This window comes from Sminthopsis crassicaudata, chromosome X (assembly GCF_048593235.1).
Source record: "Sminthopsis crassicaudata isolate SCR6 chromosome X, ASM4859323v1, whole genome shotgun sequence".
NCBI classification, from domain to species: Eukaryota; Metazoa; Chordata; class Mammalia; order Dasyuromorphia; family Dasyuridae; genus Sminthopsis; species Sminthopsis crassicaudata.
The window spans coordinates 51,934,046-51,960,460 of NC_133623.1; the positions used below are offsets into that span (position 1 = coordinate 51,934,046).

The following is a 26,415-nucleotide window of genomic DNA, read 5'->3' on the forward strand; positions in this document are numbered from 1 at the left end:
TAAAAGAATGTCAGGAAAAGTTTCAGATACTGGGCTCACAGGGCAAATCCAGGTGAGATTCCACTACCCTCTCCTTGTATTATTATTTCTCAAACTAGTGGCTTCTTGGTTAGTAAATGTTGGTAGGTTCCACTTAAAGAAGATCTTCTAAGTCAAAAAACAAATTTACCAAACAGACAAATCAGAAGGTACTTCTGGATGTTAGCAGCCAATTCTTTGACTTGCCAATGCATGGACCGTTCCTTTCAGTAAGAAAATGGGGGTGGAGTAGACAGCAACAAGACCCTAATGGGTTTTTTTTAAGTACCTTTCTACAATATTCCACAAAAACAGTCCTGTTTACCTAGCCTTTGTCTGTAAATCTCAAATAAGGGGAAAACTACTTTCTGGATCAGCCCATCCTTCATTGGGACAGACATAATAATATAATGTGTTATAATATAATAATAAATAGAATATAAAGGGACTGACATCCCTGTCATTATACCCAAACCTGCCTCTCTACAACTTTCACCTACTGCTTCTCATTCTGTCCTCTGGGACCAAGAAGAATAATTCTTGTCCTTTATCCACTTAACCAGTGAATATGACATTCATGTTCCCTACTAAGTCATCCTCTAGGCCCACCTGTCCCATTTCTGGGATGAACTTTCACCCCTACCTCCTCCCTGCCCATGTCATCTTCTTCCTTCTCCGATTGCTCATCATTTGGCAGTTGAATAGCTGTGTTATGCCCGAATCTCTTAACCAGGGCATAAAAGGGGAGGGCATGTATTTTTCCTTCTCTTGTTTCCCCACGATGCCCAACACAGGCCTGGGAATAGGCTAAGTAATAAATACCAGTTAATTGGCTGATTTCTGCCTTCTTAGAAAGAGACTTAAGGCAGTGGGAGAGAAGACTGCTTAACAGACAATGTCTCAGAGTTTGGCACTTCCCATGAACACCTGATCTGGTATTCATGAGCCATCCTGGGCTGTCTGTTTAAGAAACGTAAACTCTTTTGCTCAGGTTGTCACTATGCTGGCTTTTATTGATTTCCTTCTTTTTAGCCTCCAGCTGAAATGTGATTCCCTGGTGATAGGTCTCTTAGTGCGAGTTTCTTGCTGTAACTCAAATTGAAGAGGCAGTTGTGGGGTTGTCCAATGACTGTCACATTCAAAAATCATGAGACTTGGGCCCAGATCCAAGTTCTGCCACTCAATGGCCAGCTGTGTGACCTTGAACAGCTCATTGGACCTTAATTTCTTCACCTGAAAAATGGATGCAATCCTACTTGAACTCCCTCCCTCCCAGTGTGGTTGTGAGAATCTGATGAGGTCACATGTGCAAAACTCTTTAGCAACAGGCTGTGAGAGTAGTGGGAAGTAGCCTAGAATTAGAATTAGGAAAGACTTGAGTTTAAATGCTGTCTGTCATTTACCCCTCTAAGCCTCAGTTTCCTCCCCTATACAATGGGTTTGTTATCCCTGTTCTATATTGAAACTATATACCCAATAGGCAGCATGGAGTGGATTCAGGTCCCATCTGTGTGTGGTCCTGATTTTCTCACCTGCCTCAGAGGGTTGCTGTGAAGATCCAGTGAGAGAATAATATATATAAAATGCTTCACAAATATCAAGATGTTACATATTATTGTGTTATTATTTTTATAATTGACCTTTCAGTGCCCCAGGCAACTTAAGGCACCAATGTGCAGAAAACAGGCAGATCTGAATTGAGAGGAAGAGCTTCCTCACCCAGCTATTCCCTTAATCCGTGAGATCACATGTGCCCCCAAATCCAAAAAAATATTATGGAGTTCTCAGGGTTGTCGTGGGGTAGGTCTGGAGACCTTAAAACATGACAGAAAGGGGAATTGTTCTTATTATATGAATTCACACGTAATTTTATCTGAGGGCAATGACTGGGAAAGAAGGCGCCTCTAAAAAGATGCCCCAAGTCACCATAGCAAGGTCAAGAGAGTATTCATTGTTACTTTGTTCACATCAGGGAAAGAATGAACTCTTCCTAAACCTATGTTTAGAAAAAAGAAATCCAGAGGAGACGACCCCTTCTTCTCATTGGAGCTCATAAGGGCTTCTTTTTCATTTTTGGGTGTGGTACTAGAATCCATTTACAGTGATAAATACAGAGAGCATTCTTAAGTTTGTCCATTCCACAACCCTCAATCTCATTTTAGAAAACCATTTGTCATTCATTTGTTCAGTATTACACTGGAGAAAGCAGTGTCAATGTAGTGGGCAAGGCGCTAGATTTGGAAATCTGGAAGCTTGGGATCACATCCTATTACAGACGCTTACTGTGTGATGCTGGGCAAATCACTTAGCATCTCTGTGTCTTATAAAGTCAGACTGATGTCCTTCAAGATCCCTTCCAAATTTAGATCTAGGATTCTATGATTCTTGATTGACGGAAAAATGATCTAAATTCTTGATATCTTAGTGTTGATTCCTAATGCTGTTGATATATTTTCCCACGGAGCTTACAATACAACATAAATCCTTCAGAACACTGGCCCTTACAGGGATACATTTGGGAGAAGGTGCAGTTTCTCTCCTACTCCATGGAAGGGATTTTCTTAATTGACTAAAGATTACCCAGCTTTTCAAGCAAGTTTATTACACATTACTCTCCCTCAGGCATCCTATGTCTCATCCACTCTGTCCTCCCAGCTGTTTTCCAGATGTGCTGCTCACTTTCCTGCCTCTGGTCATTCACACAAACCATCCTTGAATACTTTGCTTCTTGACATTTCCCTCTTGGAATCTTTTACTTCTTTACTTCAGCTCAGGGGTCACAGCCTCCATCTCCCACAATATTTTACAAAATTGTGATTCTGTTTGGGTTTAATAACTATTTCTCTGCAATCCTCCTGACACTGAATTGATTTTCAAATAGCAACTCCAACTCAACCTATTTATTAATTTGTATTTAAGAAGAAATTTCATTGACATCATTTGTTTTTACATCAGCTGCATTTCCCAATGTCTTTCTTCCTTCCTCCCTCTCAGGGAGCAATCCCTATTTGAAAGGATAAAGAAGAGGGGAAAACCAGTCTTACAACATTAAATAACATATTGCAAAAAATCTGACATTCTATACTATTGAGTTTCATTGGTTTAAATGATTTTTGCCAGTTTTATGGATGAGAGGTGCTATCTCAAAGTTGTTTTAATTTTTATTTATAATTATTAGTGAGATTGAGCAATTTTTCAGGTGATCACTAGCAATATGTTTCCTCTTTTGAAAATGATCTGTTTACAGACAAATCATGTGTTCTAAGAACACATTTTAGTCCAACTTTTGATTTGTTTACTAAGTAGAAAACCTTATAGTAATATAGTGATATTCTCCCTCCCTCCCTCCCTTCCTTCCTTCCTTCCTTCCTTCCTTCCTTCCTTCCTTCCTTCCTTCCTTCCTTCCTTCCTTCCTTCCTCCCTCCCTCCCTCCCTCCCTCCCTCCCTTCCTTCCTTCCTTCCTTCCTTCCTTCCTTCCTTCCTTCCTTCTTTCCTTCCTTCCTTCCTTCCTTCCTTCCTTCCTTCCTTCCTTCTTTCCTTCCTTCCTTCCTTCCTTCCTTCCTTCCTTCTTTCCTTCCTTCCTTCTTTCCTTCCTTCCTTCCTTCCTTCCTTCCTTCCTTCCTTCCTTCCTTCCTTCCTTCCTTCCTTCCTTCCTTCCTTCCTTCCTTCCTTCCTTCCTTCCTTCCTTCCTTCCTTCCTTCCTTCCTTCCTTCCTTCCTTCCTTCCTTCCTTCCTTCCTTCCTTCCTTCCTTCCTTCCTTCTTCCTTCCTTCCTTCCTTCCTTCCTTCCTTCCTTTCTTCCTTCTTTCTTTCTTTCTCTTTCTTTCTCTCTCTTTTTTTTCTCTTCCATTTCTTTCTAACTTCCACCCTTCCTCCTTATCTCTCCCCCTCTTTCCTTCCTTCTCTGTTATTAAGAATGGTATTGATTATACATGTTTGTTCCAAAGGCTATGGTAGATCTTCTGAAATCCTGGTTGGTCATTATATTGACCAAAGTTCTAAAATATTTCAGAGATGCTTGTTTTGATATTATTGCTATTGTATTCACTAGTTCTGTGGTTCTGCATATTTCATCTGATCATTTCCTTCAAATCTTCCCAGGTTTCTTGGATAGCACCCTTAATTTTTTATAGCATAGAACTACTCCATTATAGGCCACAAATTTTTTTTGTCATTTCCCTTGGAGACTGGTCACACTTTAGTTTCAAACTCTTTGTCACCATAAAAAGAACAGCTGTAATTATTTTAGTATATATGGACTCTTTTCTTCTTTCTTTGCTCTCTTTAAGGTATAGACCAAGTAATGATATTGCTGGGTCAGAGAGAATACAAGATTAGTAAATTTTGGGGCTTAGTTACAAATTGAATTTATGTGCTTTTTTTCCCTCTTAGTCTCTCCAACATTTGTCATTTCTTCTTTTTATTTCACCAGTTAGGTGGATGTAAGATTGAACCTCAGAGTTTCTTTGATTTGTATTTATTTATTTAATTATTACTGATTTTATATAGCAGTTAATACTTTGGATTTATTCTTTTAAAAAGTTGCCTGTTTATTATCCTTTGCCCAATTAGATATATTGGGGAAAAACTCTCATTCTTATAAAATCAAATAAGTTATATATATATATATATATATATATATATATATATATATATATATATATATATATATATATATATATATATTTATAATGTTTAGTTTCTAAACAAGGAATGTGTTTACTAAGAATCTACATATTAAACAAAATCTCATATGTGTAGGTCCTGGTAAACTTAAAAAGTATATATATATATATATATATATATATATATATATATACATACATACATACATATAGGAAATGATGTTCTTATCAGAGAAACTTGTGGCAAAGAATTTTTTCACTACCTACTTCAGTTCTAAGTTTATTTACATTGCACAAAAATTGAGCTAGTGCTTTTAAAATTTCACCTAAACAAAATTGTCCATTTTATATATTTTTGATCCTCTTTATCCCTTGTTCACAATAGGAATATTTCCATGACTTGGCTTTAAAATTTTTAAATGCAAAATTTTAAAGTTTTATTGATATTCTTTACTTTCACATTATAGTCATTTCTATATATATCCCTGATAAATCTTGCCCTGTAACAGCAATAAAACATTTTTTTAAATCAACAGACACAATGTATATACATACACAGATTTATGAATGAAATCTTTAATATCAGTATACCCTTAATCCATTGAAAAGGAACATGGTAAAAATTCCTTATCTCTTTTCTGGGTGGAAGATTAGTCATTTATTATCATACAGTGTCCAACATAATTTTATTGTTCTTTTTAATATTCATTGTATATATTCTAGTTTTGTTTGCTTCTCTCTATATTAGCTTTTATCAATCTTCCCATATTTCTTTGAAAGTCTCATATTTGTTGTTTCTTATGGAATAAACACATTCTGTTATATTCATGTATCACAGTTTGTCTTGCTCTGATATTTAAATATGATTTCTTTCAAGTAATATAAGAATATGAATTCAAATCAAAGAACACAGTAGTCTCAGATAAATTATCATTGTAGATGATCTAAGGGACTGGGATGATTTAAGTATAAGTATATTGAAGCATACTACCAACAAATTATTATTTCTGTAAAAAAGACTATTACCCCCCCCCAACTCTGAAGATGCAAAATTAGCCATATATTTGTAGACATGGATGATGAGGAAATTTGTTTGCTTATCCATGAATATTTGTTAGTAGTGTTTTGGTTTTTATTCTTTTTTTCAATGGGAGGAGTAGAGGGAGAAGAGATACATGATCAGTAATTGAAAAAAATTAAAGAAAAATATGATTAGAAAAGGAGATGGATCAATTAGATAGATAGAGATACAGATGGACAGCCCACAGGTGACCTTGACATTCACAGAATATGAAAAGGCTTCTAGCAGGTTGGGCAGGTTCTTCTGAAGGATATATGTTAAGATGTGAGCAAGAACTGCATGAGATGATCATGTAGGAAGTGGTGACAACCTGCATCATTAGAGGAACTGGCAACATTGCTGAAATTGGGAAATCACATATTTATCAAAGAATATAAACTGAGAAGCCTAATAATACTTCTTTATTTTTGTTTTAATATTATTTTGTTTTTCCAAATACATGTAAAGATAATTTTCAACATTCATTTTGTAAAACTTTGTGTTCTAAAATTTTCTCCCTCTCTTCCTTATCCCCCCCTTCCCCAAGACAGCAAGCAATACGAGATAGGTTAAATATGTGCAATCCTTTTAAACATATTTCCATATTAGTTATGCTGTGTAAGAAAAAGCAGACCAAAAGGGGAAAGACCATAAGAAAGAAAAAACCAAACAAAAAGGTGAAAATACTGTAATGTGAGTCACATTCAGTGTCCATAGCTCTCTCTCTCTGGATGTGGATGGCATTTTCCATTCTAAATTTATTGGAATTTTCTTGGATCATTGCATATCTGACAAGAGCCCACGTCCATCAGAATTGATCATCGTATAGTCTTGTTATTGCTTTGGACAGTGATCTCCTGGTTCTGCTCATTTCACTCAACATCAGTACATGTAAGTCTCCCCAGGTTTCTCTGAAATCATCGTTCTGATCATTTCTTATAGAACAATAGTATTCCATAACATTCATATACTATAACTCATTCAGCCATTCTCCAATTGTTGGGCATCCACTCACAAAAAGTTTCTTGCCACCACAAAAAGAGATGCCACAAACATTTTTGCACATGTGGGTCCTTTTTTATTTTTTATGATCTCTTTGGGACACAGACCTAGTAGATATTTCTATTTGTATTATACCTTATTGTTACTGGAATTTTTAGATTCATTGGCATATTTGATAATGTAGGGTCCTATGTTTTATTCTGGTATCATATAACATCATAGTTTTAGAGGTAGAAGGGACCTTAAAAGCCATTGAGTATGATGCCCTCATTTTACAGCTTAGGAAACTGAGGCACTGAGAGGTTAAGTGTCTTGCCTAGCATCACACGGCTAGGAAGTGTCTGAGGCAGGATTTGAAACCAGGTCTTCCTAATTCCAAGTCCAATGCTTTCTCCATTCTTGCCATTCAACATTTTCAAAGGAACATGGGCAAATAAATGAAGATTATTTAAAGGTCTTGAGAATATTTCTTCTAGGTCAGAAGAGATGAGTAAAAAATAATCAGCTGAGAATTGTGCATTAAGCACTAGGTGCTATGCTGAGTACTAATGATATGAAGACAGAATTTTTGAGTTCTTGCCTTCAGAGAACTTAGGGTCTGTCCTTTAAAAATATTTATTTATTAAGATGTTGCTTCCATATTGCCCTTTCCCTTACCACTGAGCAAAAAAAGCAAAAATAAAGTTCCCAAAATATAGTTATCTAATATATAATAAAACAAAACTCCCATGTTATCCATGTCTGAGAATATGTCTTTCCAAATTTTAAGAAATTTATTTAAATTCATTTAAATGAGATAAATGTTTTCTTATGTCTATCCTACTTGTTTTGGATTCTTTGTTCATCATTGCTTCAGTCATAAGTCTTTCAAAGTTTTTTTTTTTCTCTATGGTGTTATCACTATCTAAATTATTCTTATAGTTCTGCTCACTTGGCTTTCCATCAGTTCATAGAAGAATCCATAGTTTCCTCTGATACTGTTCATTTAATAATTTCTTTTGGCACAGTGACATTCTATTATCGATATATCACACTTTATTTAGCCATCCCCCATCTCATGCTTCCACTTTTTGGCTGCCATGAAAAGAACTGCTAAAACATTTTTGTACACTTAGTTCCTTTTGCTCTTTCTTTTGACTTCTTTGAGCTATAGGATTGGACCTGTTAATGCAGGAAAAAAGAACATTTTAGTAACTTTTTCAGCATAAATTGCTTACTAGAATGACCAGATCATCTCTTAGCTCCACCAAAAGTTCATTAATGTGCCTCACATTGTTTGTCATTTTTCTCTTTTGTCATCTTTGCAAATTTGGTAGGTGTGAAGTAGAATCACAAATTTGCTTTAATTTGTATGTCTCTGATAAGTAGTGTTTTAGAGTATTTTTAATATGATTGTTATAGCTTGGATTTTTTCCTTTAGAAAAATGTCTTCATAATTTTGATCATTTTTCTATTGGGAAATGACTCTTAGTTTTAAACATTTCAATCAATTTTGTATATATCTTGGATATGAGACCTTTCTCTGAGAAATTTGCCGGAAAAATTTTTCCTCAGTTAGCTATTATTTTGACTGCATTAAATTTCTTTATATAAAACCTTTTTAATTGTATATAATTTAATTGCATATAATCAAAATTGCCCATTTTATCTTGTATGATACTATTTATACCACCAGTTTGCCCATAAATTCTTCCCCATCCAAAGATTTGAAAAGGTAATTTCTTCCCTGCTTCTCTAATTTGTTTATTTTGTAATTTTAAGAATATATTTCATAAAAAGAATATATTTCATATATCTTTTTGAAATTTGTATTAATATATTATTAAGTTATTTTTTTAAAATTAGAGCTTTTTATTTAGGAGACATATGCATGGGTAATTTTTCAACATTGTCCCTTGTAAAACCTTCTGTTTAAATTTTCCCCTCCTTCTCCCCACCCCCTCTCCTAGATGCAGGTAGTCCAATACATTAAGTATGTTAAAATATATGTTAAATCCAATATATGGATACATATTATGTAAGTTGTTAATGAATTTCTGCTGTTGTCCAATTTTCCTATCAAATTTTGTCAAAATGTAAATCCTTTCTCCAGTGACTAGGGTTTATCAAATATTATGTTTATTTGCTTCTTTATGTTAGGAATCTTATCTGTTTCACTGATCTTGCTGTCTTTTTCTCTCTTTTTTCTGTCTCTCTTCCCCTCTTTCCCCCACTCTCTCCCTTATTTCCTCTCATTCTTTCTCTCTCCCCCTTTTCTTTTCTCCCTTCTTCTTCACCCCCAGTTCCAAATCATCCTAACATTACTACTTTGTAGTACAGTTTAATATCTCATTCTGATATGTCCTTTTCCTTTCTACTTTTTTTTCATTATTACACTTGAGATTTTTGACACTTTGTTTTTCTATGTGAATTTTTTTTTACTATCTTTCTAATTCTATAAAAATATTGTTTTGGGACTTGACTGATGTAGCACTCAATAAATAGATTAATTTGAGTTGTATTGTCATTTTTAGTGTATTGTCTTGACCTATCTGAGAGTAATTACTGTTTCTATAATGGTTTAGGTTTGTCTTTATTTCTGTATTTTATGGTTAGATTCATATAGTTTCTGGGTAAATCTTTGTAGGTACACTCTCAAATATTTTATAGCTTCTGCAATTTTTTAAATAGAATTTTTCATTTTAGCTCTTCCAATTGAGTTTTGATGGTTATATAAATGATTGCTGATGATTTATATAGATTTATTTTATATCCTGCAATTTTCCTAAAGTCATTATTTTATTTACTTTTAGTTGATTCTCTAAATATACTAAGTATACTATCACATCATTTGCAAAAAACTGCTAATTTTATTTTATCCTCACCACTGTGTATTCCCTTGATTTCTTTTTCTTGTACTATTGTTATTCCTAACATTTCTGTCATTATGTAAATAGTATTAACAGGCATCCTTGCTTTGACACAAATCTTATTGGAAAGGCTTGTCTAATTCATCTCTATGACATAAAATGTTTGCTCTTTGATCTAGATAAATGTCACTGACTTTATAAGGAAAAGTTAATTTATTCCTATAATTTCTAAAGTATTTTTAAAAAAATGTAAAAATGGATTTGAATCCCTTCTTCAAATTTTACAATTTTTATTTTGTTTTTGAGTTGGAGATTTTTGATTTGTTGTTCAAATTTTTAATTGTATACCCAACTTGATAATTTACACTTTCTCTCTTTCCTTGATGAAAATGTTTAGAGATATAAAATTTCCCAGCAGATTTTCTGTAGCCATATCCCATGAATTTTGGTGTGTTTTCTCTTTCTTTTTTTTGATGAAATTTTCTCTTATTTCAATAATTTGTTCTTTGACTTAACAGTTGTTTAGAATTATTTTAGTCTTCAATTAATTTCTAATTTTTTCCTTAAGGGTAATCTAATGAATATGATTTTTGTGGCATTATGATCAGTAAACAATGTGTTTACTTTTTCTGCTTTTCTACATTATTTCTTGAGCTCTGTATGTCCATGCATATAGGTAGTATTTATGATTGATCCATGTACAGCTTAGAAGTATATATATATATATATATATATATATATATATATATATATATATATATATATATATATATATACACACACATATATACACATACATATATTTCTATTCAGTTAATAAATCATTAGAGAATTATTATATCCAATTTTTCCAAAATTCTATTTGGGTTCTTTTTTTGTTTGTTTTTTGATTAGATTTATCTAGGTCAGAAAGGGGTACATTATTATCATTTTACTCTGTATTTCTCCAATTTGATTAACTGTTCTATTAAATATTTTAGATATTTGGATACTATGCTATTAGGCATATTTATATTAAGCGTGTGTTTTCATATTAATCCATCATGTATGGTGCCTTTAAGCATTATATAATTTCCATGTTCATCTCTTTTTATCTTGTCTACATTTAATGTAGCCTTATCTGAAATGATGATTGCTAAACCTGCTTTTTTTAAGTTCAACTGGCACAATTGATTTTGCTCCCAACCTTTTTTTAACTCCATATGAATCTTTGTGTTTCAAAGTCATGTTATATAAATAACATATTGTCAGAATATGATTTCTAATCCATTCTGCTCTACTTTTCTATTTAAAGGGGAACTCATCCCATTCCCATACATAGTTATGATCGCTAATTATGTATTTCTATCCTATCTTTTCATATTTTTTTCCTTTACTTCCATTTTCCTCTTTACAAATAGAAGAAGGTGGTACAAGAGAAGGAATTCGCCTTCCCCTCATGATGTTTTAAGTGAAACATCTTGGTTCATTTTTGTTGATTTCTTTGGCCCTACTCTGCCCCTGGTCCTACTTTTTATCCTTTCTTTTTTTCCTTTTAATCTCTCATTTATTTGCCTCCCTCTCAGTTTTACTTACCATTATTTCCTCTATTCTAAAGTTGTCTTTAAGTATTGAAAGGGCTCTTATTAGAAAAGAGGGATTAATTTTGTTGTTCCAATTGGCCAAAGTGGGTAAAACTAGGAGCAGTGGTTGAAAAATGCAACAAAGCACACTTAAACTTGGTGCCAGGAACTTTTTGACCAATTTTAGGGGTATGTCAGAACCAGCTTGAACCAACTCTTAAGAGCCAATTGTTATGTTACAAATTAGACCTTAATTTATTATTTTGTCAAATGTGTAGACTTGAGAAAGTAATTGAGAGAGTGTCAGTAATGCAGATTAAATTTAAAAGTGTGTCGTACAGATAATCCCTCCCCCCCACAAAGCCAGTTGTTTTAAGCATTTTCCAGCATACCCCTGAGTAGAGCTTTCTAAAAGTAGGATGGAGTGGGTTTTTCCTCATTGGAGATTTTCAAGCAGAGGCTGGAGGCCCCTTTGTTGGAATGCTTTGGACTGTGGCTATCTCTTTCAGGTCCAGGTTGGCCTGGGTGGCCAGAGGGCATCCTTTCCTCTCTGAGATGTGGTGAGTCTGTAAGTCCCTCACCACATCTGTGGTTTCTGTTCTTGCCTTTACTTCCCGTACTTCCCTTTCCTGGGTTTGGAAGTACTAACCTCCCATCACAGAGAGCTAGGGAAGCCTAGCGGTATGGGATTGACTGTTGAAGGCTCAAAGCTAGTGTTTAAAGCTCAGTACCGTGGGTGCCCTTGTGTTGAAGGTGGGTGACTCAGTCACTCAGCCAGAGGTTTTGAACCCGGACTTGTCATAACAATAATTTCTGAATCTCGTCGTCACATTAAAGCATCATTAACCTGTCAGCATCTATATCTCCTTCCCACCTGTAAGTCAATAAAAAACATTTTTTCCCTTTTCTCCTCAGTGTTGGAAAGGATTAGAGGTATATGTGGGTGAAGGCCCAGAAAGATGCAGGATAGAATTCATCAAACCTTCTTTAAAAATCCCTAAGTTCCTGCCCTTCTGCACCCTTCCCCTCCCCAAACTGCAGTCTGAATTATTTAGCTACTCAAATCAATCCATTTTTCTTTCTTCAGTAGTTGGACAATAAAAGTAAGATTTACTGCAGCAAGTGAATAATAAAAAAGGAATTAGCCGAAAACAAAGAAAAAGATGCTTACATGGCAACCTTCTGTGTTAATCAAAGTCTCACGGACAGACTGGACGATCAATATTTGACTTCAAGATGAAATACAGCAGAGCTTCCATGGTTGGGGGGAGGCTGAAGGGGGAGGCTCTGGATAAAAAGGCATCTGGGCAGTGTCAACGGAAAGGGGCAAATGCAAAAATCCATATTGTCCTTTGGTGAGCTCTGAGACAGGGGCCTTCTCTGAGGCTCAGAAATGACAGTGTTTTCTGGGCTTGCATCAAAGTTCAACGTGATTGTCTCATCTGCAGAAGAAGGCCATCTGTCTCTATTCCCTGAATCATCTACATAATTGACTTTCAAACAAGCCTCTAAGAAACAGGCATTTATCACCCTAATTGTGGCAGGCTGAGGGTGAGGACCTGCCATTTTTATCAAGATGATATCAAATGACACTCCAGTTCCTTATCCCTCTTGTCTTTTCCCAGATTTCTTTCAGATTTCTTACACACAGACCAGGTTCTAATTCCCCACCAAATTTCCAAAAAAAAAAAAAAAACTAAACCAGGAAGATGGCTGAAGACAAATGAACCCAGGGCAAATGGATGCCAGTCCCGGGAGCATGAGGGAATATCTTCTTAGCAATTTAGAAAGGTATGATATAGGGGTGGTGGGAGAGGAACTTAGAATTATCTTTGGTTCAGGTTTGTCTGCCTAGGAATTTAGTTGCTGATGCTGTCCATATCCAGATGAAAATAATAACCATTCTGATTTGGAATCAGAGGACCTGGGATCAAAAGGCAGATCTACCTGTATGATCTTGGCTAAGTCACTTCCCTCCCTCTAGGATTCAGTTCTCTTCTCTGTAAAAGTTCTATGAGCTGAACTAGAGGTCCTTTTCAGTGCTAGGCGTAGGAGCCATTGATTCATATTTTTAACTCTTTAGAGTTTCCTAAGTATCCACAGGTAAGGCACCTGGAAGAAGGAAGACCGGGTTCTAATCTCACCTCATCCATCTTTTAGCTATGTGGCTCTTGGAAGAGTCATGTCACATCTCTCGGACTCTGTAAAATAAGGGATTTGGCCTCTTCCAGCTCCAGATTTGTGACACTCATTTTTTCCCACAACAGCTTGTGGAGATGGGAAGTATAAGAATCATTAACCCACTTGAGAGTCAAGCAGTGTTTTTTAAGCATATGTAATATGTCAATCACTGGGACTAGATACTGGAGACACAGACAAAATCCAAACTGTCCCTTCCCTCAAGAATTCTATTGGGGTATCCATGATATAAAATGTAAGGAAATGGCAGAGTAATTTGAGGAGGGAGAGAGCCCTAGAAAAGTGGGGCTCAAGAAATACTTCCTGGAGAAGGGGACACCCGAGCTGAATCTAGAAGGGAATTTTAGTGGTATAGATGACCAGGGGACACATTGAAGACATGAGACAAGGTCTGTGCAAAAATCGAGAGGAAGGTGATGGCATGTTGAGTTTGGGCAACAGCTGGCAGACCAGTTTGTCAGTAACATGGACCAGGAGGAGGAGTCCTTGACAAGTAGGTAGGAGTATTAGAAGTAAAGGAAAGGTCTGGTTGTATAAGTAGAGAGAAGGGGATGGGTGAGAAAGATGCTGTGAATGGAGAATTGGTAAGACTTGGCAACTAAGTGAATGTGGAGGATGAGGGATTAGGAAGGGACAAGGATAACTTTGAGGTTGCCCATCTAGATACCTGGAAGGATGGCGGTGCCCTCAACAGAAAGAGTGGCTTTGGAAGAGGGACAGCTTTTGTTGTGTCCTGCTTTCTACAGCCCCCAAGTTGGGGTGACAAAACATACTGTGCTTTCTAGAGCTCCCATGCCAGCGTGATTAAAATATCCCTTCCTAGTGGAGGAGTGATAAGGCGGGACTCCTGAGGATGGTGGGAAAATGGAGTCCATGTATTACAAGGTCTTTCCCCATTATATACCCTCATACCCTTATGTAACAAAAACACTGGGCATGCACCCAGTGTATACTGTGCACCTGGAACCACATGAACAACTTGCTATATATGTAGTTTGACACCTGGTAGCCCTCTGCTTCAATCACAACACAGGTTGTCACTGCCCCCGACTTCTCAGGAAGGCTGAGAGCCCTTAGGGGAGATGGGGAGCCGAACCAGACATTGTCAACAGGTTCCTTCTGGGATGAAGGGTCTTATACCTCACCCAGAATCCCCCCACTGACTGTGACCCTCTGCAGCTTTTGATTGGGAAGACAGTGAACTCTGTCTTGGACATGTGGAGTTGTGTCAGTGATTATTTATGAAGTGTGTCAAGCACCGGAGAAAAATTTGGGGTGGAGATGCTTACAGGACATCCAGATAGAAATGTCTAGGAAATGTGGTATGGTGGACAGGTATGATTTCAAATCCTGCCTCAGACACTTACCAGCTGTATGACCCTGGGCAAGCCCCTGGACCTCCCTGGGTCTTGGTTTCCTCTGTAAACTGACCAGGTTAGACTAGATGGCTTCTAAAATCCCTTCCAGCTCGAGAGCTTTGACTTTATGATGTTAAGGTGATGAGAAACTAGAGTGAAGGAGAGGGAATTAGGACTAGATATACAGATCTGGGAGTTACCTATGGACAGAGAATAATCGATTCTACATGAGCTTATGAGAGAGTAGTGAGAGAGAGGGAAAGAGAAGAGGGCCGAGGACAGAGCCTGGAGGGGATGTCCCGGTGTGGGAGATGGTAGACAATGTGTGATCTATCACCCAGGAGAAGGAGTAGCATCAGGTCTATTGATACACACTCCTGATATGCAATTTAGTGATATTTACCCAGATTTTGATTCCCAACAACAGAATCCAGGAATATTCTGGACTGTAGTTGTTAGATGGCCATATTTGGAGGTAATGGGAAAGGAGGCAGTAGAGAAAGAGAGATGAGAAAAGCAAGGCCCGTGGAAGTTAAATGATTTGTTTAAAGTCACCCAGTTTGTAAGTGGCAAAGGTGAGGTTCCAACCTAGGTGTGTGGCTTTGCTCCAAGGATCCACATTGTCACTTGGGTCTCTCCTGTAGGATAATGTAGAAAAAGAGTCTTCTTGAAGAGTCTTAATGGTGTCTTAGTGATCTAGCAAAGGAGACTGCTAAGGAGCTGTCCAGGGTGGCTCTCTTCAACAGTGAGATGATTCAAATCTGTTCCACTTGTTCAGTGATGAAGAGAGCCATCTATTCCCAGAGAGGACGATGGGAACTGAGGGTGGGCCACAGCATAGCAGTTTCACTCTTTCTGTTGTTGTTTGCTTGCATTTTGTTTTCTTTCCACTTTTTTTCCTTCTTGATCTGATTTTGCTTGTGCAGCAAAATCACTGTATAAATTTGTATACATATATTGGATTTAACATATAATTTAGCATATTTAACATGTATTGGACTACCTGCCAGCTAGAGGAGGGGTAGTGGAAAGGGGGGGGTTGGAACAGAAAATTTTGCAAGGGTCAGTGTTGAAAAATTGCCCATGCATATGTTTTGTCATTAAAAAGCTTTAATAAAAAAGGAACTGTCCGAATTACAGGATCTATGTTTTTGCACTGTATGACTGAGTCACCTAACTCTCTTGGAGTCGGTTTCTTCATTGATAAAAATGAGAAATTTGGATGTGCCCTCTCCGAATTTATGATCCTTTGTGGGTTGGAGGACAACTGGGAGAAAGCAATGTTATAGGAATAGAGGCACTTGTTGAATGCAGGCAGCTTTTTCTAAGTGTTTAGCTGTGAAAGGAGGAGGGCTCAGGGATGAGAGCTTAAGGGGTTGGCACTGGGAGATGGCCATATTTGGAGGTAGTGGGAAAGGAGGCAGTAGAGAAGGAGAGATGGGAAAAGTGGGGCCCATGGAGGTTAAATGATTCATTTAAAGCCACCCAGTTTATAAGTGGCAAAGGTGAGGTTCCAACCTAAGCATGTGGCTTTGGTCCAAGGATCTTTCCACATTGCCACTTGGGTCTCTCCTGTTGGATGATGCAGAAAAGGAGGCTTCTTAAAGGTGTCTTAGTACGTTCTCATCACACCATCTCCCTGCTCCAAGGAATCAGAGCCTGTTGCTGGGCAACTGATGTCCACAGGGACCCATCACGCCAGTTGCTGAGCAGAGTCTCCTCATCTCTGTAGGCAATAGCTGCTCCCCAGCATGTCTGAGCAAACACATCAGTTCCGAGATCTTCACTATTGGTCAGATCTCTAGGGTGACTGCTTTGGAAAAAAGATCTGTCATTTTTTTGACACTGCAGATGTCATTTTGTTTCTCCCTGTGCACTATGATATGTGTTTCTAGGCCCAGGTATCTTTTAGTTTCTTCTCATCATTGCTGGTAAAGACCTTGACCTGACCACCATGTTCCAGCAAAGAGGCCTAATGAGCAAGTTCCAGAATTGTGCTTCAGCTGATTCTTCTTTATTCGAAGGTAATCCCCCCCCCCAAATCCATTTACCTTGAGGATAAAGAAATGAAAGTATGTTTTTGATTCAGAAGGGAAAAGGGTGTTTGAATCTCCATGGTATGATTAAGCTTCACACACCTATTTGCTATCAGGAGGGAGGCTTAGTTAATTATTAATTAAAGTTAACTAATGAAGGCAGATTTTTTTGATTAAATAAATGAAAAATATCATTGAAAGGAAGAGCATAAATTTATATTATTTTTTAAAAGTATTTTTATTGGAAATACACGATGGTAAATTTTTCTACTTGCAATCCCTTTTTGCCTGAGAAATTTTTATGTGACTAAGTATATAGGTATATAACATATATATCTCAAACATTTACTAATAATAAATAATAATTTTGCCATCCCAACATTGAGTTAGGTGACCATATATGAGGTCATGACTCACAGTTTAAGAAGCTTTGATATATAGACTTGTTTTTTATATCACTTTATTTGTTTTCTGCTTATATATGTACATTTATTTTTTAAAGATACACATTTCTTTATGAATCATATTGGGAGAGAAAAATGAGAAAAAAGGAAAAACCATGAGAGAAAAAAGCAGAAGAAAAAGAAAAAAAAAAGCAAACATAGCCTGAACTGATTTATTTTCAGTCTCCATAGTTCTTTCTCTGGATGCAGATGACATTTTCTGTCCAAAGTCTATTGGAATTGCTTTGGATCACTGAACCGCTGAGAAGAACCAAGTGTGTCATAGTTGATCATCACACAGTCTTGCTGTTATTGTATATTTCTGGTTCTGCTAGTTTTGCTCAGCATCAGTTTGTGCAAATCTTTCTGGGCTTTTCTAAAATCAGCTTGTTTATCATTTTTATAGAATGATAATATTCCATTATTTACATCTTGTATATAGACTTGGGATGGAAAGTGCCATCTGCATCCAGAGAGAGAACTATGGAGACTGAATGTGAATCAAAGCACAGGGTTTTCACTTTGTTGTTGTTTGTTTGCTTGATGTTTTTTTCTTTCTTGTGTTTTTTCCCTTTTGATCAGATTTTCCTGTACGGCATGATGAATACGGAAATATATTTAGAAGAACTGAACGTGTTTAACCTATATTGGATTATTTGCTGTCTAGGGGAGGGAAGGGGGATAGAGGGAAAAATTTTGGAACACAAGGTTTTGCAAGGGTGAATGTTGGAAACTATCTTTGCATGTATTTGGAAAAACAAAATTCTATTAAAATTTTAAAAAGAAGAAGCTTTGGTATGGTGAATGGGGAACTGGCCTTGGAACCGGGAAGACTTGATTTCATATAAATCCCACCAAGGCCATATACTATTGCCTGTGTGACCCTGAGGAAATCAAATGACCTCTCAGTGCTTTCAGTCTGTAACAGTAGATAAGAGGGTCAGAATCTCTGTGCTGATGAAATCACAGGTCCAGCCACATCCCCTTCCTTGGACTCTTTTTTTAATACCTGTTGTCTTTATTTTTACAATCATTTCCTTCCTCATCTCCATCCCCAGATTGAACACTCCTTTGTGATGGAGAAACAATTAGTGAAACATTTGATTACAGAAATTTTATCTGACGATGTGTGTGCCATTCTGTCCCAGGAGCCCCCCACTTCTCCATTATAAAGATAGATGAATATGTGGGGTGCATGTGGAGTTATACTTTTTATATAGAGTTAACTTGATTTAGAGTCCGTCTAGAAGTGGGTAGCCAGCACAGTGAGAGGACTAGAGGAATGCTTCCTTTATCCTCCTCTGGGTCTCAGTTTTTCTGGGGCGAGGGAGCTGGATTAGATTATGTCCAAGCTTCTTTTCAGTTCTAGCTCCAGTAAACTCCTAGTAATTCCAAAGTTGAATGAATGAATTTGGGAGACAGAAGATTGCCTTCACTGGAGGTGACTATTGGTTCGGGATGTCGTGGAGAGAACATTTCTGTCCAGGTTTATTTGGACTGGATGATCCCTGAGGTTCTTTCCCTACTGTGAGATATTATGTCTATATGAATAATGATGAATATTTGTAAAATGTCCAACCTGTGAGATTAAAAAAAGGCTTATTGATTCTTTTTCTTAAACATTTCTGCCCCTTCCTAATGACTTGCCCACAAGCCACCATAGACCGTCCCCCCATAATATAAAAGATATTAACAATGTATAATTCAGTGCCCATAGACTATCCCTTTTCTTTTGAGAGGTATAAGCTCTGGGCTGGACGGAAGGGAGGACAGTTGAACGGGCCTTCCCGTCACTTGTCCTTCAGCGCTCCAGTTAGAGATGGGATCCTTCGCTAGCTGGCCCACGAGGCCCATTCTGTAAGTCTCTGGCACCCTTCTAGTGTTCCTTGGACAAGCTCAGCACCTAATAAATACTTGCTAAGCGAACTGAGCTAGAAGTGAATGCAAAAAGGTTTTCAAATGGCCAGAAATGTTAGTAAATAAGGCTGTTGCTCTGAAGCAGCGCCTTCCCTGGGAGAAGCAAGTGAAGGACATGAAGGATAGTCTCCTTTTTAAGGCTATTATGAACATATCCTCCTCATGAGTGGCCCGCCTCGCAGCTCTATAAAACCTGCTATAACTGCTGTTTTATGACTTACACCTGGTCATAACCCAGAGGATTGATTGGGTCGCCCATCCTACAAGGAAGGCAGTCAGAGCTTCCAAATATACAGCTTCCCAATAGATTTTCAGGAGGCGAGCCAGAACGGCGGCCCTGTGATTCATGCCAGAGAATGTGGTCAGCGTTCGAGTCTGTAAATAACATGGCCGTTTGTTGGTGCTCGTACCCAGGCCCTTTCTGGCTATCCCATGTCCTCATTAGGCCCCAGAATAAGTTATAGCAAGAAGTGGTGTCTTTCCCACTAATTGTTTTCAGTTAAAATCTCATGGGGGTGGTGGTGGTAAATAATCTCTCCTATTCTCATCCATTTTCTCTTCCTCGCTCCTCCCCACTCTGTGAACGGGCTGCCCACCCCCACCCCCATTCAGGAAGTTTATGTTAATTTTAGCCAATATTTACAAGACAGGCATAAGCCAGTGACAGTTTTATAGGGCCAATAAACCAGGTTTTTAGAAACAAGATGCTCTAGCTTTCTCTTGACTCTGAAATCCAATGCAAAGAAATGTTCTCTGGTGCGGGGGAATGGTAAATGCTGATTTGTCGCAGGGCTCTGGAAATGTGAGAGGAAAGACCGACTTCCATATGTCTCCATGGCATTTGAGGAGAAATAAAATCAAGGCCCGTTAATGTAGCTCGATCTTGGGTTCCAGCTAATATCGCCAGTAATTCACCCTGGCTGACAGTCTCAGAGAGAAATCATAACACTGGGGGCCCGCCAGAATATAATCCCATAAAATAATCACCTACAGGACCTCAGAACGGATCCTCCATATATCACTTTGATCTAGCCAATGGGACTCCTTGCCAGCTAAATGCTGAATTTAATTTTGTACATCACATTTCTTTGGAAAGATTTAGTGCTTTAATTATATTTTTATGTGTCAGCGACCTGTAAACGTAAATCCTCTTTTTGTTTTTCTTTCTCTTTAAGGACCTGGTAGGAAAAATCATCCTAAGAAGACTGAGGCAAATGTTATATATGATTCTTCAGGTCACGTCTCTGATGGAGGGGAGGGGAGGGGAGGGTATAAGGGACTGAAAAAATGCTTTAGTTACGATGTCTCCATTCTGTTTAAATAACCTAATGAACAGCACCTAACTTATTCTGACAACTAGAAACTGGCATCATAGAAACTGTTTAATCTCTTTTTTCACTAAATCGACTGAATTGTTCACTATTGTTTAGATGTTGTTGACAGTGACCATCACCGCCTACCATCTGTTTCTTTTTGGGCTCGGATTGTGGATTCGTTAGTATCTAGCGAAGTGCCATATCCAGTTCTAGAAAGTTGCCTGGGGCCTCAGGAGGTTGTCAGCCCAAAGATCATACAGCTAGGAACACGAGGGGCAGGATTTGAACCCAGGTCTTTGGATTCCTGATGCTGGCCCTATGTAACTGACTACTAATATCCATTGGGAGAGAAAAACAAATAACCAGGTCATTCATTAGGGACCAGTTTATTGACTTCCATGGTGCAAGTTAATCATTTGCTTGCTTTAAGTAAGATGCATTCCCTTCATTAAAACCATCAAAGTCGTAAATGAAAAGTTGTTTGGTTTTCCACAAGAATGTGCAAAATTCACACTTCATGTCACTGCTTTGATCCAACTGCAGCAACACTTGTTCAGTCATATACGAGGTCCTCTTCAAACTAATTAATGGCCGCTCTTTACAAGTGAAGTATAAAAGGAGCTCGTTCTGTGAATTTGCTCATTGTTTTTCTCTGTTGCTTGAAGGAAAGAGCCCTGGGTTTGTCATCAAAGGATTTGGCTCAGCCACTTATTAGGGTGTGTGTGTGTGTGTGTGTGTTTACATTTGGACAAATTTTAAAAAAAACTTCTCTGTTAAATGGGGAAAACAATTTACACACTATTGTGAGGAGCATATTTTGTAAAATTTAAGGAGCTTTAGAAATATGATTTGCTGTTATTGTGTGATGTGAAAATGGTCGCTTCTCCTAATGCTTAGCAAATGCCCATTGCATCGATTTAAATGGAGTTTATTTATCTGAGTCTTTGTTTCCTTTTCTGTAACATTAGGTTATGTTGTTGTCGTTCATTCTGGAAAGGACTGAAATGACATCACTTTGTTACAGTCAAGTTAGTGTGCCCAACTGTGACTTCTCAGAGCTTAGAATGCTCTACCACAGGTCAGACACAAATAGTCCCTGTGAACATTCGGGGTGTTTTTCTAATTTAGCGCATCCCGAGTTTCTTCTGGGCTAATCCAGTTCTGCTTTGCTTATACAGAACAGCACCTTCTCCAATGAAGGCCCTCCCACATCATACAATCATTTCTTAAGTTTTTAAAAGAGATTTTGAGATTGTCCTTCCAACTTCAAACATTCTGTGATCCTGTGGAGAAGAGTCACTAAGTTCGGGAGTCTGGGAAGCCTGGTAGAGCTAGATGCCCAGTTGTCAATGGGTAAGACCAATGTGGGCCACCAGATCACAAACAGTGAATTTTAAGAGACCAAAAAGATCATTTGGTGCAACCCATTTCTTTTTTTTTTATTATAGCTTTTTATTTACCAGATATATGCATGGGTAATTTTACAGCCTTGACCATTGCCAAACCTTTTGTTCTAATTTTTCCCCTCCTTCCCCCCACCCCCACATGGCAGGTTGACCAATACATGTTAAATATGTTAAAGTATAAGTTAAATAAAATATATGTATACATGTCCATAGTTATTTTGCTGTACAAAAAGAATCAGACCTTGAAACAGTGTACAATTAGCCTGTGAAGGAAATCAAAAATGCAGGTGGACAAAAATAGAGGGATTGGGAATTCTATGTAGTGGTTCATAGTCATCTCCCAGAGTTCTTTTGCTGGGTGTAGCTGGTTCAGTTCATTACTGCTCTATTGGAATTGATTTGGTTTGTGTCATTGTTGAAAGTGGCCACGTCCATCAGAATTGATCATCATATAGTCTTGTTGGTGCAACCCATTTCTAAATCTCAATCTTCCTAAAATTGTGTGGCTATCTGATCGATGGGGGAATTGAGCTGGCTGCTTTAGCTTTCTGTTGTCTACTGAGGGAAGTTGGCATGTGGGAGCCACATTACTGTTGAACTGCATTCACATCAGGAGTGGATGTCTGCATGGGAGTGGGATGGGGATGGGGAGACCTTTAAAAAGATGAAAAAGAGTTTGACTCATTTCAGTCTTAGTTCACAAACCTTGAGTAAGTCACCCCCTATTTTGAAGTTTCAATTTCCTCAACAGAGTGATAGTACTTGTTACTGACCTCACAGTCAGTAAAATTCAAACTTTGCCAAGTTCAAAGTCTGCCTCCATAGTATATTTTCTGTTTATTCTCCCATCACTCCCCACACCCACACTTTTCTATACACAAAGTAGTTGACCCTCTTTCTTCTATTCTCCATCTTCCAGGCTTTTGCACCTGCTGTTTCCTATGCCTGGAATTCTCTCTCTTCCCCCTCTTCATTGACGGAATTCTTACCTAGCTTTTGAAGTCCAGCTCCTCCAGGAAGCCTTTCAAGATCCCTCTGGGGGAAGTAATGAGTTTCCTCCTCTTCACAATAAGCACTTTGGTCTGACCCTTTTTTAATGTACTTACTTTTTTTTTCAAATTTTATTTTCAAATTCTCTTCCTTCTCTCCATTGATAAGTCAAGAAATACAATGCCCATTACATACACCAAGTCGGGCAAAACATATGATCTCATTAGCCATGTTCTGGAAAAAAAAGAAAAAGAAAGAAAAATGCTTCATTCTGTACTCTGAGGCCATCAGTTTTCTTTTTTTCTTTTCTTTTCTTTTTTTTTTCCTCATTTTTTCGTTTTTTTTGAGGCTGGGGTTAGGTGACTTGCCCAGGGTCACACAGCTAGGAAGTGTTAAGTGTCTGAGACCAGATTTGAACTTGGGTCCTCCTGAATTCAAGGCTGGTGCTCTATCCACTGCGCCACCTAGCTGCCCCTGGCCATCAGTTTTCTATCTGCAGGTAGGTAGCATTTTTCATCATGAGTTCCTTGGTCTAATGCATTTCCAATGTGATATTGGAATTATGCTGAACTTTGTTGGGCTTCTACTTCCTTACCAAATGGAGAATTCCATGATAACAGAGGTAAACTCTGGATTATTTCCCAGCACAATATTTTGCGCACCGTAGTTGCTTGTTATTTGTTGGAAAAATGAATGGATCTTCAAGAACTCTATGATTCTTCTTATTGTTCTTAATCCCCTTGTTTGCCGTGTGTTGCAGCCTGCTCCTACACCGTGGTGCAGCTCTCATTGCTTTCTGAGTGGTGTCCATAAAGTTAATTCTAAAACACCTGTTCCTATAGGAACTACCCAGTAATTTAATCTGGGTAGATGGGATGGGCCTTTGGTTCTGGGAGAAGTTTGGGTTCAGCTGAGACCTTGGCCTGGGCTCTGACCTTCCTGACTCTGGCTTCAACCCTCTGGTGAAGGATGGATTTCTGACTGATCTTGGTTTTTCTGTGAACCTGACCAGCTCCTTATATTACGGTCAGTTAGCAAGTGGTTATTAAGTGTTTACTGCACGCCAGGCAATGTGTTCAGCCCTGGGATTATAAATACAAGTAAAAAGAAGGACAGCCCTTGCCCTGAGAAGCTTACATTCTAATAGGGAGAGGACAGCACCTGAGAGGAAATGGGGAGAAAAGGAGGGAGAGAAGGTACCTGGCTAGGAGAGGTCCCGAGTGAAATCTGGTAAGAAATAGAGAGATGGGTGGCTTGGGTGCCCTCTTTAAATAGAAGTCCTGGAAGGAGCCATCCAGTCGGAAGGAGAGTCCTCAAAGAATCAGAGAGTACTTCTAAGATATGAATCCCAAGGCTGAAATCTCTTTCAGGATGAAGAAATTTCTGGGGCTTGTTGGAGAAATTCAGAGGGAGGCAGCCAGGTGACAAATGGAGAGATGGTTGGCTTGGACATTTGCGGAAAGTGGAATATTTCACAATCTACTCCTTTTGAGTTCGAGAACTGTGAAATGAAGTGGTTGGACTAGATAACTTTCAGCTCTGGATCTAACGTCCCATGGTTCTCCCTCTTCACTGTCTCCCTTCGGTATCCCAGTTCTACTCTGTCTCCTGCCTTAGATTCATGGTAACTGTCCCAAACCCCTTTGTGGAACCAGCATCCTCTACCTGGCAAATTGGTCTAACCTGTCTCATTAACTGGTCCCTGTGCCCTGGAAGTACTTTCTTGGTATAGACGTGGTGGTCCAATAACCAACTTCTTCCTTATCTGTCTCCAACTCGTAGATCGTACTCAGATTGATTAGTGGCCAGGCCACATTTGTGCAAAAGTGCCCCGACTACACCTGCTGATCAACCTCCAAATGGTCCTAGCTGCCATCCCCCAGATTTACCTTGATGACATTGTACATGAAATTTGTTCCAGTCAGTCATTTTTTTCCACCATGTCTGATTCTTCACAATCCCATTTGGGGTTTTCTTGGCAGAAATGCTGCAGTGGTTTACCATTTCCTTCTCTAGTTCATTTTACAGATTAGGAAACTGAGGCAAACAGTGCCCAAGGTCACACAATAAGTGTCTGAGACCCCATCTGAATTCAGGAAGACGAGTCTTCCTCATTCTAGGCCCAATTCTCTATCTACTATAGCACCTATCCAATCTATCTGCCTAGATGTCCAGAAAATGAGTTTCCTTAGAGTCAATGGACATTGCCTTTTGTTAACCAGGGAGATTTTTGACTGATCTAAAAATCCTTCACCTCTCCTAGCCAGCTACCATTTTCTTCGGAGACATTTCTCCATGAAAGCAGGTCTTTGGCTAGTTGTAGGGAAGAAGATTTGACTTTTGACCCCATCCCAGAACAGAACCCACCATGCGTCACATGAATGGCAAATGTGCCTAGAGTGGGGATCGTGGGCTGACTGGAACATGACTGTCTGCTTTCTTGACTGGAGGGTAAGCCCTGGGAGGGCGACCTTTCACTTACAAATGAGCATTGCCATTTCTGCAAGCTCGGGGGGATAGCTGCAAATGCTTATGTGCCGGGCTGATGTTTGCATATTGGAATCTATTACTGGCGGAGACCCACAGGATGCGATGTGGGAAATGTAATTTGTCATGATTTTTTTTTCTCATTTCAGAGTCAGCATTCTCTCTTCCATGGATTAATCTTCTTGAAGAGGTAGCCAGGAGTACAGCAAAGAATGCTGGACTTGGAGTCGGGAGACTAGCATTCCGAATCTTGTCTTGTGTGATCTTGAATATATCATGTGACTGCTCTGGACCTCAGTCTGTCATCCATAAAATGGGAGAATAATATCTGCCTGACCTGCCTCACAGTGAGTCACATGAGATGTAAGATGTAGTTCCCACAGAGAGATGACCACATCTGGCTTGCATGGACTTCCTAAGGTATTTACCTTTTTTTTTTTTTTCTTCTAGATATAATACATAATTAGCATATTACATATGCTAAGTGGTCCATGGGATAGAGCTCTTGGCCCAGAGTCAGGAAGACTCATCTTCCTGAGCTGAAAACTGGCTTCACACACTTACTAGCTGTGTGACTCTGGGCATGTCCCTTCCCACTGTTTGCCTCAGTTTCCTCATGTGTAAAACAGGAAATGACAACCCCCTGTAATATCTAAACCAAGAAACCCCCAAACGAGGTCTTGGAAGAATTGGACATGACTGAAAATGACTGAATAACAACAGCAGCTATCTATGTATCTATCTATAGAGAGAAGAATACAGCACCTGGAGGACAGAACTCCTGGGGCTTTCATTTCCTGGTTCTTATCCCAGTTTCCTTTGCAGTGTACCATCCAAGGGATGTGAATGTACCTGAAGGAGAGCACCAGAGGTCCCGTCCCTCTAGCAATGGGTATTCTTTTCCTAGTCTCTCATTGGCCATTTCCTTTATCATATATATGAGACTTGATTTAGTTCAGAGTCCTACTTCCCCTCCAGATTAATTTATTTATTTAGATTTTTTTTGGACTAGGTGAAAGAGGAGATTCTTTGCCTCAGTTGCTCCCTAGCCTTCATCCCTGAATGGGCGTTGCCTCAGTCGAACTAAGACCTGTTAAAGACCTTAGTTTACAAAGACCAAGGTCTCCCATTGCTTCCAGGGCCACCTC

The 26,415-nt window shown here is 38.5% G+C and overlaps 1 protein-coding gene across 2 annotated transcripts in view; it reads left to right on the top strand.

The window, feature by feature from the left end:
* Positions 1-26,415, top strand: part of LOC141548583 (ETS-related transcription factor Elf-4-like) — a 133,853-nt gene that overhangs the window by 38,793 nt on the left and 68,645 nt on the right. For both annotated transcript variants that reach the window (XM_074277585.1, XM_074277586.1), the window contains exon 3: positions 25,417-25,687. In XM_074277585.1, coding sequence (XP_074133686.1) covers positions 25,417-25,444 — 28 coding nt within the window. In that variant the 3' untranslated portion in view covers positions 25,445-25,687. The remainder of the gene's footprint in view (positions 1-25,416; positions 25,688-26,415) is intronic.